General features: G+C 38.8%; 1 protein-coding gene across 2 annotated transcripts; it reads left to right on the top strand.

Annotated features, from left to right (window-relative positions):
• The first annotated feature begins 939 nt into the window (after positions 1–939).
• prph (peripherin) lies at positions 940–16,249 on the top strand. 2 transcript variants are annotated; one of them, XM_028798066.2, is made up of 9 exons: positions 942–1,586; positions 7,906–7,966; positions 8,210–8,305; positions 8,402–8,563; positions 13,206–13,331; positions 13,517–13,737; positions 14,331–14,380; positions 14,684–14,757; positions 15,534–16,249. In XM_028798066.2, the coding sequence occupies exons 1-9, from the start codon at positions 1,045–1,047 to the stop codon at positions 15,579–15,581; spliced, it is 1,380 nt and encodes a 459-aa protein (XP_028653899.1). In that variant the 5' UTR covers positions 942–1,044; the 3' UTR covers positions 15,582–16,249. The 2 variants fall into 2 exon arrangements, with proteins under 2 accessions (XP_051780495.1, XP_028653899.1); XM_051924535.1 differs by lacking the exon at positions 14,684–14,757 and having other exon boundaries at positions 940–1,586.
• Positions 16,250–18,103: the final 1,854 nt, after the last annotated feature.

Raw genomic sequence — 18,103 nt, 5'->3', positions numbered from 1 at the left:
ATGACAAAATTACATAATTTGCCAGCAGGCATACCACATGCACTTCAGAACAGGTAGTCCACCTGAAGCTAAGCATGTTCGAGACCGGCCAGTACTTGGATGAGAGACGATCTAGGAAAAGCTTGGGTTGCTGCTGGAAGAGGTGTTAGTGAGGCCATCAGGAAATGCTTACTCAGTTACCTGAATGTGGATCCCAATGCCCCAGTGCAGTGATGGGGACACTGTGTTGTAAAAATGGCACTATCCTTCGGATGAGATATAAAACCAAGGTCCTGACTGTCTGTGGTCATTAAAACATCCTTGGGTATCCTTTGTAAACGGCAGGGTGAATCCTGATGTCCAAGCTAAATCGACCACCATGACCTTGTCATTCTGGCCCCCTAATCATCCCCTGTCCCTAATTGTGCAACTATTTCCCTCACCCCTTAACCACCTAATAGGTAAGATGTGCTGAGCAGACTGATGCAAAATGGCTACAGTTGCATAATCCAGGAGGATTCCACAAATTGGCCATGGCTGAAGTGGCTCCCCATTCTCAATGTAAAGCACTTTGACTAGTGAGAAAAGCGCTATATAAATGTAAAGTATTACATTTAAACTTTAAATTGTGGTAAAAAGGTCTTAAAAGGATGGCACTATTTAATTTTAAAAGCTTGTAATATTTATGCAGTTAAACATTATGTGAAGAAGTGCTAAAATCTCAGTAGGCTTGTGCTTTAAGGATGGATGAATAAGAAAGAGAGAGAGAGAGAGAATATGCAGGGTATGTGTGTGTGAAAGGAACAGAAGAGAGAGGCATTAAAATTAGGAGATTTATTGATGTAGAAAGCTGTCTGGAGATTTTCCCAGCGGTCTGGGATTGGAGGGGGGGGGGTGGGGGTTGTGAATTGCAGGAGGAGGGAGTGGTCAGTTTTGTCGGGAGAGGTGGGCTGGAGCTGCCAAGGGGTTATAAAATTGCCAGAACAGCAGCATCACCTCCCAGTCCTGCTTCCTCCTGCAGCGAAAGCCAGTCAAGTCTTTGTGAAGGCAGCATACGCAGACACCATGAGCCACTCTGGGATGAGGACATCCTCCACCTCTACTTCCTACCGACGCACGTTCGGTGCAGCCCCTATGTTCTCCCCTTTGTCTTACAGCTCAGTCTCGCGTCTCTCTACTTCAGCAGGAGGCAGCCGGCTGTTGGGATCTTCTTCCCCAGCATCCTCAGTGCGCTCAGTCTCTTATAGGGTGCGGTCCAGCACCCCAGCCCCCAGGCTCAACTATGAGAAGGTTGATTTTGCTGTGGTGGATGCCATGAACCAGGAGTTTCTCACCACCAGAAGCAATGAGAAGGCTGAACTACAGGAGCTCAATGACCGCTTTGCAAATTTCATTGAGAAGGTGCGTTACCTGGAGCAGCAGAATGCCATACTGGTGGCTGAGCTGAACCAATACAAGACTCAGCAGGAGCCTAACCGGGCCTCCGAGATCTTCCAGGATGAGCTAAGGGAGCTGAAGAGACAGCTGGAAGTCATGGGGAAGGAGAGAGACCGCTTTCAGGTTGAGAGGGACAACTTGGCCGAAGACCTGGCTCTCCTGAAACAAAGGTCAGTCTGCTGCATGTGTCTGGACATTTTTTTACATTGTTATTTGTGGTAATGTGTGATTCAGGGCTTGGCAGTTGCAGTACTGTAGAGGTTTAATAATGAAAAGGTGCCACACCCATATCTGGCATCTATCTGACGGAGCTTTATTTGACTATTATCTCTGTAGATATTTAATGCTAATATTAGTAAAGCCAAGTCTTACTAATAGGTTAATAAGAGAACCATCCAACAGTCCATAATCGAACCCGCTTAGTCCTATTCAGAGATGCAAGGGCTAATAGCTGATCCAGGCATCATTGGACAACAAAAGAGAACCAGACCTGGACAGGTCACCAGCCCAGTACAGGGCAGTCCTATGCACATACTCACAATGACTAATTCAGGCATTAATTAAAAGTCACCAGTTAAACAAAAATGCATGTCTTAGTATGAAAGGAAAGCTTGAGAACCCACACAAACATGAGGAGAACTTGGAAAACTCTACATAAACAATCCCTGGTTGGGATTTAAACTCAGTACTCTGGAGCTGTGAGGCTACATCAGTAACCACTGTGCCACCCCTATAACTGGACAAAGGAAGGGTAGCTTATTTGTGTGCCAAGGGATCAGCAGTGATGCCTTATTAAGACTTCCAAGAGCCACTTGAGGCACCTCTGTGAGTCAGCAGGTGTCATTGAAGATAACTGAGTAGAGCTCACAAGGGTCACCTCATCGAGACTCTCAGGGGTCATTACAAATGGCTCCATGATGACTGCAAATGTCCATAAACAAAAACTATATTGGACAAAATAGATGTCAATACAGACAAGTCAGAAATGACTTATGGAAATGGAAATGGCAACTACTAGACCATGACCATACTTTTTGGCATTAGCAAAAAGAGAGATTGGCATTAAAACTGTTTGTCCTTTCCAAAATATATAGCAGTAAACATCTCTTACACAGTTCTAACACTTTGCTATATTGGCAAACTACAGTAACTATTTCATGTCTTGTATTTTGTTGAATGTTTTGAGGCTGCAGTGTCCTGACAAATGCTTTAATAAAAATGTAAAATCTGCCTAGGCATCTGCTTTCTAAGCACCACCCTCTTGATTAACACTATTTGATGAATGCCCGAACCGCCACACCTACATAATTATGGCTTCACAGACAGCAATAATAATGTATATTGTGTCATTTTGTGCTTTGCTGTCTAATTTCTGAGACTTTTCACTTTGTTCAGAGGCATCTGTTATACAATAAGGATTAACCACACCAGAAATCACAAGCACCTATCTTCAGTCCAGAAGAACATAATTTGTGTTATTCATTACTGACCTGCAGAAATACAACATAGGTGCTCACAGAATCCTACACATTAAACTTAAACCTAGCTACTGTTTACTGTATAGCCACATTTTGGTCACGATTTATCTTACATTTCAAGTACCTAGAAATTGTAATATTATTACTTTTATACCTCATCTCGATAGAAGTCAGACCAGAACAAATCTAAATGATATACAGTTATACTTTTTGGGACATGTGTCTTCCATTCATGACTTGCAACTAAGTACACTTTTACAATTCTGACCATTCATACCTCAGAGACTTAAGGATACTCCATTGTCTACTTTATTGAATCTATTCCCCTCTGCTTCGTGACTTCTTTTAGAAGTCTAACCCCATCCAGTCTTAATCTCCAGTTCAGCACAGTCTCAGAGAATGAAGATTTGGTTCCTTAGACATCTGTCTGATCACCTCACCTTACAGACTTGATTTTGTTAAACATTTTCCTATGACAATTATTTTGATTATTCAAAGATATGTAGCTACGCCCTTGAGAACCCCTCAACAGCCTGAACCTGCATTTCATTTTACATTTCCATTTAGTGTGGCTACAGCTGAAGAAATCTGTTTGTACCTTGGTGGCCCATATAGGTTACACAGTTGGTGCCCTCAAGTCTACCATCTACCCTTTTTAACTTCTAGCAGCTGCCATAAGCAGTTGGATTTCATTCTGTCTTAGTTACCTGCTATTATATTTTCAATAGTCTAGCTTTTACCTTTTTCAACTCGTAGCCGTTCCTTTTAATGTGTGCAAAGAATTGTGAAAGATGTTCCACCAATTCATAGTGGCCAATGTACTGTTTACATTGTGTTCTATAAGGAGAGAAAAACCACCTCAGGGTGTGCCAGATGTCTGAAAAAATGATTAGGAGGGTCAGCTGAATTACAGGATTGACCCTGATTCTCTGGAGATAGTCCCAGAAAAGAGGATGATGGCAAAATGAAAGATCCTTATGACTACGTCTTCTCCAGAACTCATTACACTGAAGCACCTGTAGATACTGTATATGTTCATTCATTCATTCTCAAGTCATCAGACTATACAAGGCCTCCTCCACTGTACATCTCTTCTCCTTGACCAGTTATGATAGACACATTGGCACTGGGACAATATTTCGTTTGGAACACTATACATTAAATGTGTACTGAAAATACAGTGTGTATATTTCTAGGTTGAGCACTTATGTAATGTTTTGCAAATTATTTCTCCACTTTTCACTATGAGTTTATGATCTATATCATAACTGTAGCAAGAAACATTTCCCCCCATCTATCTATCTGTTATATATTGCCTTTTGTATTTATATATCTATGTGGAGTTCATCCTTATCTATCCAATATCCTGACCCCTTCAGGTATTAGTACACTGCTGTTATACCTTTACAAGTCCTATCCCTTTTCATTGACATACAGCTACAATTCTTCAGATTCCAAATTTATCTGATCTCAGTAATCTGAAGCTATACCTCAACAAAGAACTGTGGCCCCATTTAAGAAATCTGATGTCATTAAATGTTACTTACATGAAGATTCCTCAATAATTTGTGGCTATTTTCCTTATAAAGCTAGCATCATCTAGATTTCTTAATTACATGCCCTTATAAGGTATATGTGGCCTGCAGGTATACCTCTGAACCTTTGATTGACCTGTAACTACAACCTGTAGGTGCTGAATGTGTTCAGACGTTACTCATCTTAAGTTTACACCTCCTGAGTCTAACACATCCCTCTCTGACCTATGGTTACTCCTTTTATGGGAAGCCTGATGTCATTCAGTGTTTCTGGCCTGCTTTTATGGTTCACATGAATTTAATCTGACTTCCCTGACCTGCATTTACTCCAGGGGTATCAAACCTATTTTTATTGAGGCCAAAAAAAAAATAACACTATATATTTATGCAGGTCAGAAAATATCAACAAGCGGATACTAACACATTTTCTTTACAAACAAGACACAAAAGTACCTGCCTGCCCATCATAATCATACAGTATATTCTGCCTAGTGTCTCACTTGAAACTGCCTTCCTTTTTTATCAGCTTTTCTTTTCTTGGATATTACAGCACATTAGGAAAGTTTGCAGCAGTCATAGGACCAAAGTAATTACTGAGTAAAAAATTTATGTCAGTGCATAAATTTAAGTGAGTGCAGCCGTCGGGACACATGCAATAATTTGTAGCTAATCCAAAGTACATTCTTTTACACCTGCACTAACATACATCACAGTACTTGACCACATTCAAAAAATGAGTATAAACACACAGATGATGGATCACACAGACCACATACCTAGTTGGTCAAAAACAGATTTTGGTCATATTTGACACAAGTGAAGATGCAAATGCATATCCTATCCACATACAACAATCATGTCAGTAGAACAGACAAAAACATAATTTTGGGTGGTGACGGCAGTCAGGTTAAGGCCATGGAAATGGGCCCAGCCCTGAAACCCATACAATGTTAAAAAGTGGTGCTAACATCTCCTTAATGGGACTGTCACATCATCGGTATCATGATAAAAGACTAAAGTTCTTTATGGCCGAGTGGCATGTCACCTTTATCTTTTCACTTTTTTCTTGTTGGGTCATTAATAACAGTAAGTTTCCAATCATAGCTGTAGTGCACATTGCTGTGCAGAAAATACAATACAATACAATTTATTTTTTGTATTTCACCTTTCACTGAGTGCAGAACTCTGTGAACAATTCTCAGTTAAAATACAAGTATAGATTATATTAATTGCTAAATGAAGAAGTTATACGCAAATAAATAAGGATTTGTTAAAACACACAAAGGACAAAGTAGAAATTTATTAAACATCTATGGAAATCAACAATATCTGTGTATTGATTAATTGATGAACTATGTCCAGTTGAGCATAGATTAAAAGTGTAAAAGAGAAAGTCAAAAATAAAGATATAGTCCTGGAGACCTCGGTCAGCTGTCCACCTACCTGCTCCTGGGTATTCTATAGTGGAGTCTGTGCAGGCCATCCAATCTGATGAGAGAATCTTTCTGTCTGATGATTGCTCCAGTGTTACATGTACATGTAACCTGGCTAAATTATATACAGACACAATCATATAAATGAAACGTATGAAAAATAGGATCTTTGAAAAAATAAATGGACATCATGGACCGTATGTAACATGTTTTGAGAATCGATGAAGCAGGCAGCTTTAAAAAGATCCAAAGCTCAGATTTCGCTTGTGTGCCTTGAGTTTGACTCCACTGGTCTACTCATTTAACAAGAAGAATTTAACATCATCTGGCCTTTTTGGACCTTCACTTTTAAAGCTTGTAGCCATACTTCATAAGATCTTATTGGTCACTTGACTTACAAAGCCCTTGTTGCTTTGAACTGCTTTTAATTGACTTGCAGTTAGATACCCTCGAAAATTATAACCTCATCAGATAATTCTGAACTGACTTGCCTGGAACAAAACTGCAGTTTATAAAGTTACTTGGATCATATTTATCATTAGTAAGATGATCTTGATGATATGCAATCTAATAGTGCTGATGGATATGTGTCGCAAAAGCTGGATGCTAGGATGTTTGATGCACTGGTCAGGTTGAAGTACTCCCCAGAAGGAGACACAGCTCCAGGATACTCATGGTCTCAATCATTGTAACAAATCATGTATCAAACACAACATAATGGGATGTTCCTGTAATGCAGTGCCAAAGCTCGCCAGCCAGGAGGTCTAGCTGCATGAACATATTCCTAGATACGTCACTTTTAGATGCATCTGGAATAACCACCTTCTACATGAGAGGGTTACATTAGAGTTTCACATTACCACGCTCAGCTGCCAGCAGTTACATTAGGAGTGCCTCTGAATAATAGATGCAGCCTGTCTACCAGCGTCTGGGAATACTCCATCATCTTTGTAGAAGAGCACTTAGAATGTGCCTCTTACAGTTTAATCACAGGACCCAGTGTGGCTTATACATACATCTCCTGTACACAGACTCACAAACACTATCCAAAATACACACCCACGCCAACATTATGGTCCCAGTAATCTGTGCATGCAGACATGCAGAAAAGGTCTACAGAGCTCCTCATGTGTTCTTACACAGAGGGCCTAGTTTTCATCCCACCCACACCCTCTGGTATCTTTTAACGACAACAGTGTTAGATAATCACAAAAATAATTTCATATAGAGAATCCTGTTCTTTTACAAGACAAAATCTATGGCATAATAAATACATATGTATTAAAATTAGAGGACAGAGAGGTTAAGTTACTTCCTGCTCAGAGACACAAACTGAACCAGCAGCCTTGTGGTTTGTAGTCAGGTTCCATGACAATTAAGCCATGTAGTGTCTTCAGTCTCTCATGCAGGAAAATAAACTAAAGTGACATGTTGTGATGGTCTCCAGATTATCAAGGGGTAGCATAATATCTAGACAATCTCAGACATACACACATTTTTACAATAACTACCTTGGCCTTGGGCGCAAGTATAATCTTCCTGACTTTACTTTTGGATGTTCTCTAAATCCTAGAAGAGGGTGGAATTTTTTTGCCCTATTCACGGGAGGCTTTGAGGCAGAGAAGAGCTTTCAAAATAAATTAATTGAGGATTCATACACAAAAGAGATAAAAGCATAGGGTAAGCAGCTTTTCCAGATATTTAAGAACACGAAGGGTCAGCAGGCTTCACATTTTTAAGCAGATTAGCCTAATCAGTCCTTTATACCTCCCTAGTATCCTTTACACTGAGTCTTTACCAGTGAGCACTATATAAAACTCTTAAGTGTCTGTACCTATTTTGGAATCCCCAACCCTTTTCAAAGCTTTCTCTAAATGGGTTAGGGGCCACAACTGGTGGTGGTAACATCCCAAACAGATGCTTAAGGGAGGAAATGACCTTTCTATCCTGATGTGGACACTGACAGCTTCTAGAAACTGGAGACTTGTATGCTTTACCCTTTGTGGCACTGTGACACATAAATCCTGTGGGGTTTCCTTTCAGGTTGGACGATGAGACTCAAAAGAGATTGGAGGCAGAAAACAACTTAGTCCTCTTCAGAAAGGTAAGTAATGAAACCCTCTGAGAGCCTGGTTTGTTTAGCTGGAGATGGTGAAGGTAATTTAAAGAGGTAGTTTTATAAAGTATACTGTATAGGGGCTGGGGGTGCTAAATTGGCATGATCCGAGTTCATGTAGTAGGTAGGTCATCTTTTAAGTTCAATTGGTGGATGTGTTTGAGGAGAACATGTGCATGCCACGAATGAATCCATTGCCTACCCTTGACTTTGCTGTGCCTCTTTAAACAGGATGTTGATGATGCCACCCTTTCTCGTTTGGAGCTAGAAAGGAAGATTGAGTCCCTAATGGATGAGATTGAATTCTTGAAGAAGCTGCATGATGAGGTGGGCTACACTCATATCTGTGGATCTGGGGTCTCAAAACACAGAATCAGTTACTCTCACAATTACTAACTAACATCTTCTTCTGTTCTGTTTCAGGAGATCCGTGATGTCCAAGTCAATGTGCAGACCCAGCAACTTCAAGTGGAGGTGGAAGCCCCTAAGCCAGACTTGACAGCAGCTCTCAGGGATATTCGTGCCCAATATGAGACAATTGCTGCCAAGAATGTGCAGGAGTCTGAGGAGTGGTACAAGTCCAAGGTGATTCTGAGGATTGAGGTTTTGCACCTATAGGGAAGGACACATACAGTCCTTAAGTTCAGTTTGCTTTTTTCATATGTATTCTTAAGTGTTCTTATCTAAACAGGATTAAATCACTAACATCTTTGTTTGAAAGAGATAGATAAAGTATAAAACAATATTTCATTGCATAAACACCCACTAAAAGATAAAGAAGCATTCTGCTTTTCTCAAGCCTGTTTTACTCCAAAGCTAAGTTGCTGCTGGAGCCTATCCCTGTCAGTCTAACACAGGGTGCACTCACATGCATACCTGCTAAAAATGGGGACAATTTAAAATCACTGATCAACCTAACTTGCACATGGGGATGTGGGGGAAGACTTAAGTACTCTGAGGAAACCAATAAAGATTTAGAAAGAATGTGCAAACTGCACATTGATAACATTCAAACCCAGGACAGTATATGTGTGAAGTAGCACTGCTAACCTCTCTACTACAATGCAGCCTGTTAGACAAACAGTAAAACATAAATCAGTTTTGTAGATTATAATGTAGACAAAGTTGTGTTAGTATGAATTCCTAGTAATTTAACAATCCAGGTATGGCTACTTGGACAATCAAGGGAAAAAAAAATTAAAGGTATTCTTGAACAATATCATACTGTTGATACCTTCAGATTCTCCAAATCACTCTGTTGTCTTATTGACACTTGAGGTAGGCACTTGACAGAGCAACAAGATGAAGTCATCTATTCAATTAGACATACAGAAGTGTGTGTGAGAGAGAGGGGGGGAGAGAGGGAGACACAGACTGTCAAGTACACATCACATTAATCGAATGTGAGGCTAATATTAAGGAAAAGGACGAGCAACACATGTCTGCAAGAGGTGAATGATATATTATTCAACATGGCTTCAGACCAGGAAGGTCAAGTTTCACAAATATGCTGGAATTCTATGAGGAAGCAACAAAAGCATATGATGAGAGGAACATATGTTATTATTTACTTTGACCTTCAGAAGGCATTTGATAGGGTACCACATGAAAGATTAGTGATAAAACTAAAAAAAAGTATGAATTACCATAAGCTGCTTTAATTTGGGGTGTTCATAAGAAATGTAATGATTTACTTTATGGGGTAGAAGTGCATAATAAATAAGAACAATTGTCTCAGTGAAATTTCAAATTTTAAAATGTGTTCTTGAATTTAAATATTTAAAATCTAAATGTTGTGAATTATAATAGAAATATGGCATTTGTCACCCTCTGGTAGAAGTCCACAGAGCGATAGATCCCTAGTAAAGGACCAAAAGTCAAAAATAACATTATAATAATAATCACTGACCTTAAAATAGCATAAAATGATACCCCATATGCCAATATTTGAAATTTGTTGTTTTTAACCTTCTGTTGTTCTTAGGGCAGCTGTAACCATCAGTAAAGAATCAGATATGAAAAATATTATCATATTTGTGATTAGCAACCTTGAAATGGCAAGTCAAAGACACTCTACATGCTTATATTACTGATCTGCATTTTTCTGAAGTTTTGAGATAGGAGTAACTTTGACCCCTCATATCCCATTCAGGGGTGAACCCCTGGGGTCATTTGATTTGGCCTGTACAACTTCAAGTCCTTCTGATCATTTTTGATGAAGACACCTATTGGTTTACTCTTTATCATGAGGTTGTAATTTCCTGCATAAAATATGATTAAAAAATGCCCCATAAATTAGGGTTATTCACGTCTAGTGGGACAGAAATAGAGGAATCTCCAAAAACCTACACATCTTGCCTAACTAGGCATCAAGATGAATTTAACGATACATCATATGGTGGGGTTTTTTCACACCAGTGAGTCAGAAAGCGCCAGACAAAAAAACTGAAGTGATTTTAAAGAATTTATAATTCATTCTTATGAAAATAGTAAGTGGAAATTCAAGGCATGGTGTGTAGGAGGGTACAAAATTGGCTAAAACACAGAATGCAAAGGAACTTTTTCAGAATTAGGTCATGTTAAAAATGGTGTCTCTCAGGGATCAGTGCTGGGGCCGCTGCTTATTAATATACATACATTAGCTAGACAACAATACTATCAATAAGTTGGTTAGGCTTGCAAATTCCAAACCAGATTCCACCAAACTACATGGAAGGGCAGATAAATGTAGAATCAGATAAATCGTTACAGAGGGATTTCTATAGCGTACAGACTTGGGCAAATTTGTGGCAGAAGAAATTTAATGTAAGCAAACGTTAAGCATTACATTTAAGTGGAAATGTTAGATTTGAAAACACAATGGGAGGTCTGAAAATTGAAAACATACCTTATGAGAAGGACCTAGGAGTCATAGTGAACTCATCCACTATCCACATTCAGATAGTATACAGAAGTGATCAAGAAAGCCAATAGAATGTTATACAGTATTATATATCAAGATGTGTATAATACAAGTCAAGCGAGGTTGTGTTTAAGTTATACAACACACTAGTAAGACCTCACCTGGAGTACTGTGTGCAGTTTTGATCTTCATATTATAAAAAAAAATGTAGCTGTGCTAGAATGTCCAGAGAAGAGCAACTGGGCTGGGACGGGGACTGAGAGGTATGAGCAATGAGGAGAGATTGAAGGGGTTGAACCTTTTCACTTCAAGCAGAGATTAAGAGTGTGCATGATTGAAGTATTTCAAATTATGAAAGGAATTAGTACAGTAGATTCTAGTTGTTGCTTTGAAATATAGTATACAGCAAGAACACAGAGTAATGATTAAACACTTGTTAAGAACAGATTCCACACAAATAATACAAATTTTTTCATCATGCAAAGAACCACCGGAACGTGGAATAAATTACAAAGTAATGCAGTGAAGAGTAGAGCTTTAGGGACATTCAGATCTTGACTTGATATTACTTTGGACAATTTGGTAAATAGGATTGGCAGGGTTGTTAGGATAAATGGCCTGTTCTTGTCACAATTTTTCTAATATTGTAACTGATGAAAGAAACTAACAGAGAAAGAGTTTCATGAAGTCAGCACAGAATACTATTGCAGAATACTATTGCATCACAGTTGCCTTCATTTCAGGACATACAGTATATAGAACACTCTGGCCTAGAAAAGCAAACGGTATTATTAAAGACCTCAGTCATTCAATAAAGACACTTTTCCCTCTGTCCTCTATTACACCAGCTGTTACAGGACCACTAGCATTTAGGCCATTAGATTCAGAGACACTTGTTCATCCTAAGGTCATAGGGATACTCAATTACATAGGTGCGTCTGGGCATCTCTAGATAGATAGATAGATAGATAGATAGATAGATAGATAGATAGATAGATAGATAGATAGATAGATAGATAGATAGATAGATAGATAGATAGATAGATAGATAGATAGATAGATAGATAGATAGATAGATAGATAGATAGATAGATAGATAGATAGATAGATAGATAGACATAGCCCCTTCAAAATCAGAGGTAATAATGTGGCAAAGCAATTAAACTTAAAGAAGAGTGTTGAACGAAATGTTAACGGGCAAAAGTGACCAAATATTTACTAAAACTATGCACCTCTGCTCAAATTCGTGGTATTTAATCCAGAGTGACATAAACTTCCAGAATAAGAATGGATTAAGCATGTGCAGCAAGATGTCCAGACAGACACATCTGACAATGAAAAGAATGATAGACATAATGAGAATCAGTCTTTAAATTTTAGCAATGTTATACTTAAAGTTTAACTTATAAATAACAAATATAACTAGAACATAACAAATTTGAATTAAATAGCTGGAATTACTTTTGCTTACACAATATCCACTTTTCTCATCTAGCACTGAAGCAGGACAAAAGGCCTTAATCTTATCTGATTGGCCTCCTTCTTAAACTCTGGAAATCCTCCTTTAACAATTTTTGTTTTGGCCTTCGACATTCTTGTTCAACTATTAAAGAGTGGCCAGTGGCTATTCAGTTGGTGAGGGACAAAACAACAATGGTCCAATGACCACAGGGCTGTGTGGTTACTGTATTGGGCAGAAGTTTTTTTAACAATTTCAGGCCTGTGATCCATTAGATATGCACTATTTCCTAATGCACATATTTTCTAATAGAAATTTGTTCACAAAACAAAGAAAATATCTGGGAACAAATAAACTAGAAAAATATTTATTGACAGGGGTTGTCACACAACTAAATGAGCCTCGCAGAGAGTTGTACAGTTAGGTTTTAGGAAAATAGAAAACCCAGCTTCAGAAAATGACTCACCATGAGCAGTGGTATTTATTTTATGTAACCTTTGGTGCACTGATTTTGGTTATTATTTCCAATTGGCCAATGCTTCTTAGATGCAAGCCACTGGGAAAAGGATTAGAATTGCTATTTGGAAGTAATGAAGGATGGAAAGACTCTTTTTGAATGTACAGATATAAGGTCATTTGCCTGATTTACTGCCACACTACTGGTAGTTTGAATACTTCTCATTAGCACTTCTTACATTAGAGAACTAGGCAGCAGTATTGCATTCTCCACGGTGCCTTCTGATTAGGTGCCACATAACAATGTATGCCTACAACACATTCATACTAGCAAAAATTAATGAATGGTGGTGCTATTTATGCATAGGTGTTTACCTGGTTTGCCATTGACTGATACTGTCTACCACCAGTTTGCTGATCTTACGGACACAGCCAATCGGAATGTAGAAGCACTACGCCAGGCAAAGCAAGATGCCAACGAGTCACGCCGTCAGATCCAGAGCTTGACCTGTGAGATTGATGCTCTCAAGAGCACGGTAAGTGGTCTTAATGCAATTGGCACTACTAGTGTCTATGCAGATATGTCCAACTAGCCACTATTTCCATAAATCCCAAAACTTATGAGATTCTAAAAAAGAATATCTAAACAGGTTTCAAGCTGTATTCAGTAACACACTTATAGTACAGAAAAATAACCAGAGCCTTAACAATGTGCCACCAGAATGAGGCCCTGCTGCGCCAGATGCGGGAGATGGAGGACCAGTTTGGACTGGAGGTGGCTGGATACCAGGACAATATAGGCCGCTTGGAGCAGGAGATCCGGCACCTGAAAGAGGAGATGGCACGTCACTTGCGCGAGTACCAGGACTTGCTCAATGTCAAAATGGCCCTGGACATCGAAATCGCCACTTATCGGAAACTGCTAGAAGGGGAAGAGAGCAGGTGAGACAAATTGGCTTCATTCTTTCATTATTCTGGTAGAGTAGATGCCATCTTTACAAAGCCCCACTCCACACCAGGCTTTACTAGTTGCTCTACATGTCATTTCTTTTTATTTTATTGTATGAAACCTTAATCCTGAACACCATTTCAAAGCTGCATGACAGAGAGTTCAAAACAGCAGCATGTGATATTACTGGTACAGATTCACACTGAACAATAAAGACGGCCCTTAATAATAATTCATTACATTTATATAGCGCTTTTCTCAGTACTCAAAGCGCTATCCACACAGGGAGGAACCGGGAAGCGAACCCACAATCTTCCACAGTCTTCTTACTGCAAAGCAGCAGCACTACCACTGCACCGATAACCTTCGATCATCAATTGCTCTCAATGACACAGCTTTTGTCTATCCCTCCTTTAATTGAAAAAACGTAAGCAGATATTTACAGGTTCACAAAATTAAACTACGTTTGTTAAACTGGCATGTTCTGTTTGCTTAATGTCCACAGCAACATTGCTTCAGTAAGTACTTAAATTGTGAAAGGCCATCCTAAAAATACATGTCTTTTTTCCTGTTCTTCTTCCCATAGGATTGCTATTCCTGTTCAGAACCTATCCACCCTCAGCATCCGTAGCACAGGTATGTCTCTTGCTAGCCTGACTTGTCAGAGACAATCACTTTAGAGCAGTGTGGTGTTGAAAGCCTTTGTAATAATGACAGGTCTTGAGTATGTATTGTTATGTATTTATTAAAAAGTCCAAAGGTAACTGTGGACATGTGTGTCTGAGTTAATCGGTAAATAACTTGAGGGTAGGTAATGTAACGTTGAACAGGTCTGCAGTGGAAGACTATTAGCAGTTCTGGTGCAAGGATGTGCAGTGAGTCAGAAATAAGAGGAGTGTCAATGTGGTCTCACATCTGGTCCTTGGTTTGCCTCTTCAGATTTTGAGCACCCTTCTGAAGTCCACAGCAAGAGAACAGTGCTGATTAAGACCATTGAAACCCGGGATGGAGAGGTGCGTCTGTGATCTTCCAGTGAACTTTACTAGATGCATGCAAACCTGGCTCATAATCAGGTGTACAGTCACCAGGTTGAGCACAGATCTGAGCAAAACAAGGCACGACACTGAAAAAGCACATACAAGTTCAAACACGTCACTGCACCTTAAGCTAACGTTCATACTACTGCAACAACTATATAAACATTCAGACCAGTCCATGGCGTCCCTGAGGAATTTGGACTGGACTACAAAGTATCAAGTCCTTCACATCAGTCTGTTGGTGAGGATGTCCTTACAGTATAACCCAATCTGCATAGATGTTTGGAGCATTCCATTCAAACAAGACTTTAGGGCTGGGTGGGCTGTTCAGATTTGTTAATAAAAGTATGTCAACAACACATTTTAGACTATGGCGGTTCATATATCATTCATACTCCTCTTTACAAATGCCTGAGTGATACAGACCAGTCTATATACAGTAAATTCCTGTAAAAAACAAAACTAGTTCCTCACCACTATTCAGAAGAGTCTATGCAGTTTCCTACACATTATACCAGTTCATATATTTTTTCTACTTTTTTGTAATTCTTGTTTGTTTTTGAGGTGGTCATTGGTATTTCTATATTTCTTGAGCTTCTGTAAAAGCTAAATTTCTGCTTGGGACAAACAAAGTACTATTTATGTACCTGTCTGACCCATTCTTATTGACCAACTTGAAATATCTGTGACATTTACATAGGTAAAACAGGTCACTGTGTAATGCAGTTTTCACAGTTCTCTTTCACTTGTAGGTGGTGAAAGAATCTAGGAAGGAGCAGCAGTCGGACCGAGATGACTAGAAGTCTGAACTCAAGCAACCAGGCTGCTTCCCACATCCTCAGTGCCCAACCTTTTGTGTGTTTGTGCCTCATGAAAAGATGTCCCTCCTGAAGACGCCATAGAGTTCTGACCATCATTCCATTGTGTTGAATGGAGCTGTCCCAGATGAAGCTAATCCAGGCTGACCAGTGACAGCTGGAAGCCTCATATCACAGCAAGTTAACCTTGTATGTAAACAGTGTGTGGAGAGAGGGTTGTAACATGCACCTAGGCAATTGTTAGGTGTGGTGATGTTCCCAGTAGCTCTTTCATTTTGGGTTTCACATGGTCTGACACACAAAACTTAACACAATAATGTAACAACTGCTGGTTAAATCAGCTGCATTCTTTCTGGTAGTGATGCAGCCTTCCATCTTACCAAATTCAAAAAATTCTGTTTGTGGTCATTAGAAGGTCATTAGCTAGTGACAATAATTTGGAAACCTTTCTCCACCTGCCAGTTCAAACTGACCTACAAGTCTCCACCTTAATCAGTCTTACCCTGGGACAGCATTACATAATTAAACACAAAGAGGTTAGTTCTCCTGGCCTATCCCTTAAAGCAGGTAATCATGCTGACCAATGGAACCAAAGAGCAGCTGTGCAGTGAAGTGTATGCTTGACAACTCGAATAAAGTGCAGAACCTTACTTGTTGCCTCCTCTACTTTTTTCAATGCATTGCATCTTCACCAGTCAATAGATAAGACTTGCTGTGAATTTCCTACAAGATACTACACTTGATGTTTGTCTAAAGTAAAGACACGCTTTTAATGAATTAGCAGGTCCAATTCCCTGCTTCACATGCTGATTGTATTTTGCCATTCCAAAGGAAAACAGAGTTTGAGCCCAAATGAGCTCCATCATAGATAAATACATAGGTTACAGTGGCAACCAAATATGTTACACATTCCGTCATATGGGGGATACCATACTCTGTCTAAAAATTATTACTGTATATTTGACTGATGCCATTATCCACTGTGACTTACAAGTTCGGAACACTTTACAGCTATTTACGGATGTTTTTTGTTTTTCCAGTTGGAATAGAGATGGGACGCATAGTGAGTCAGAGGTGGGGATTGAACCTGGCACCTTATGGTTTAAGGGTCAGCACCTTAGCCACTACATTATACTACTACTGATTTTAATGCATTTTTTCATTTATATAATACCTTTCCCACCCTCAGAGTGATTCACAAATATTCAAAAGGGTAAACAGAGATAAAAGTACAGAAAAACCTTCATAAGTAACAGTAGATAAAAATGAGTATCAAAAAATTAAACACCAAGTTAAACATAACTACAAAATTCTGGGTTAGAACAAAAAACAATAAACAGAAAAAATAAATACATATATATAATATCCATTCATTATCCAACCCGCTATATCCTAACTACAGAGTCATGGGGGTCTGCTGGAGCCAATCCCAATATAATAGCTATATTATATACATAATCCAGGTAAATGGTCAGCAACCATTTTCTATTCTATTGCAAATATACTAAAATAAAGTGCCCCCATAAATTAAGACCCACTCATGTAGGCTGAACCGCCCCAGACCTGTAAAGGTTTACCATACCAGAAGCCTCAACAAAAACAAACTCAAGTCCAGTCCTATGTAAACACCTTAACAGTTCTGCCCCCTTGTGGTGATACATCACAAACATTTATTTATTTTATTTTTTTTGTACATAAAAAACAGGCAAAAGAAACAAAATCTAGAACTACTCTAGTGGGATTTGTAATTTACAGTGAGGAAATATTTTGTGGATAGGATGCTAATCAACCACTGGATATATATCAGCATGTTTAGGTTTAATACTGCACTTACTAATTAACATATGAGCATGCTTACATACTGTATAATAATAATAATAATTATAATACATTTTATTTATATAGCACCTTTCCCATGCTCAAGGCACTTATAGTAGGAAGTATGTACTGTACAGCCAGTACTAAGAATGTATCTAAGTCTACATGAGCACACAGAGGTGTCCCAAATGAGAAATTAATACTATTTGATCACAGAGTTCAGGATACATCCATATTTGACCTAATATTACCCTTTGTCTCTGTGAAGTCTTATTTTTATTAACCTATGCATGCACAGCCAAGATGGACCTCAATTGGACTGATGTTAAGCCCTCACATTTGGATCTGGATTTAAGTGCACCAGAATCTTACAAAATAAGAAACAAACAGACTGCATGAGGGGCAATTTTTGTTTTCTACTTGTAACTGCAGGACATAAAAATAACATAAAATTCTCAAGTCTGCCTAATTCAATTCAGTGTCATTAGGAACCTGAGCCTCTTAACTGAAACATTAAAAAAAGATCTATATGTGTTAGGAACATAAAGATAAAGATGAATATTGCAGCCCTTATTTGATTTTTCCACTAGACTTGAAAAAAACTGAATCACTGTACAGTACCTCAAAATCACAAAATCCATTGCCAGTGGCCACCTGAGATGAGAAACACAACTAAAGATTTTGAA

The sequence above is a fragment of the Erpetoichthys calabaricus genome, chromosome 3 (genome assembly GCF_900747795.2).
Source record: "Erpetoichthys calabaricus chromosome 3, fErpCal1.3, whole genome shotgun sequence".
Lineage (NCBI taxonomy): Eukaryota > Metazoa > Chordata > Cladistia > Polypteriformes > Polypteridae > Erpetoichthys > Erpetoichthys calabaricus.
Note: the sequence above shows the minus strand (reverse complement) of the source record. Positions and strands in the feature narration are given on the sequence as shown.

What these genes read in the sequence shown, in the direction of transcription:
- prph (XM_028798066.2), top strand. Translation starts at nt 1,045, where the DNA reads ATGAGCCACTCTGGGATGAGGACATCCTCCACCTCTACTTCCTACCGA. An exon ending in ACTTAGTCCTCTTCAGAAAG is followed by an intron (nt 7,967 to 8,209) that starts GTAAGTAATGAA and finishes CTCTTTAAACAG; the next exon opens with GATGTTGATGATGCCACCCT. An exon ending in TTGATGCTCTCAAGAGCACG is followed by an intron (nt 13,332 to 13,516) that starts GTAAGTGGTCTT and finishes ATGTGCCACCAG; the next exon opens with AATGAGGCCCTGCTGCGCCA.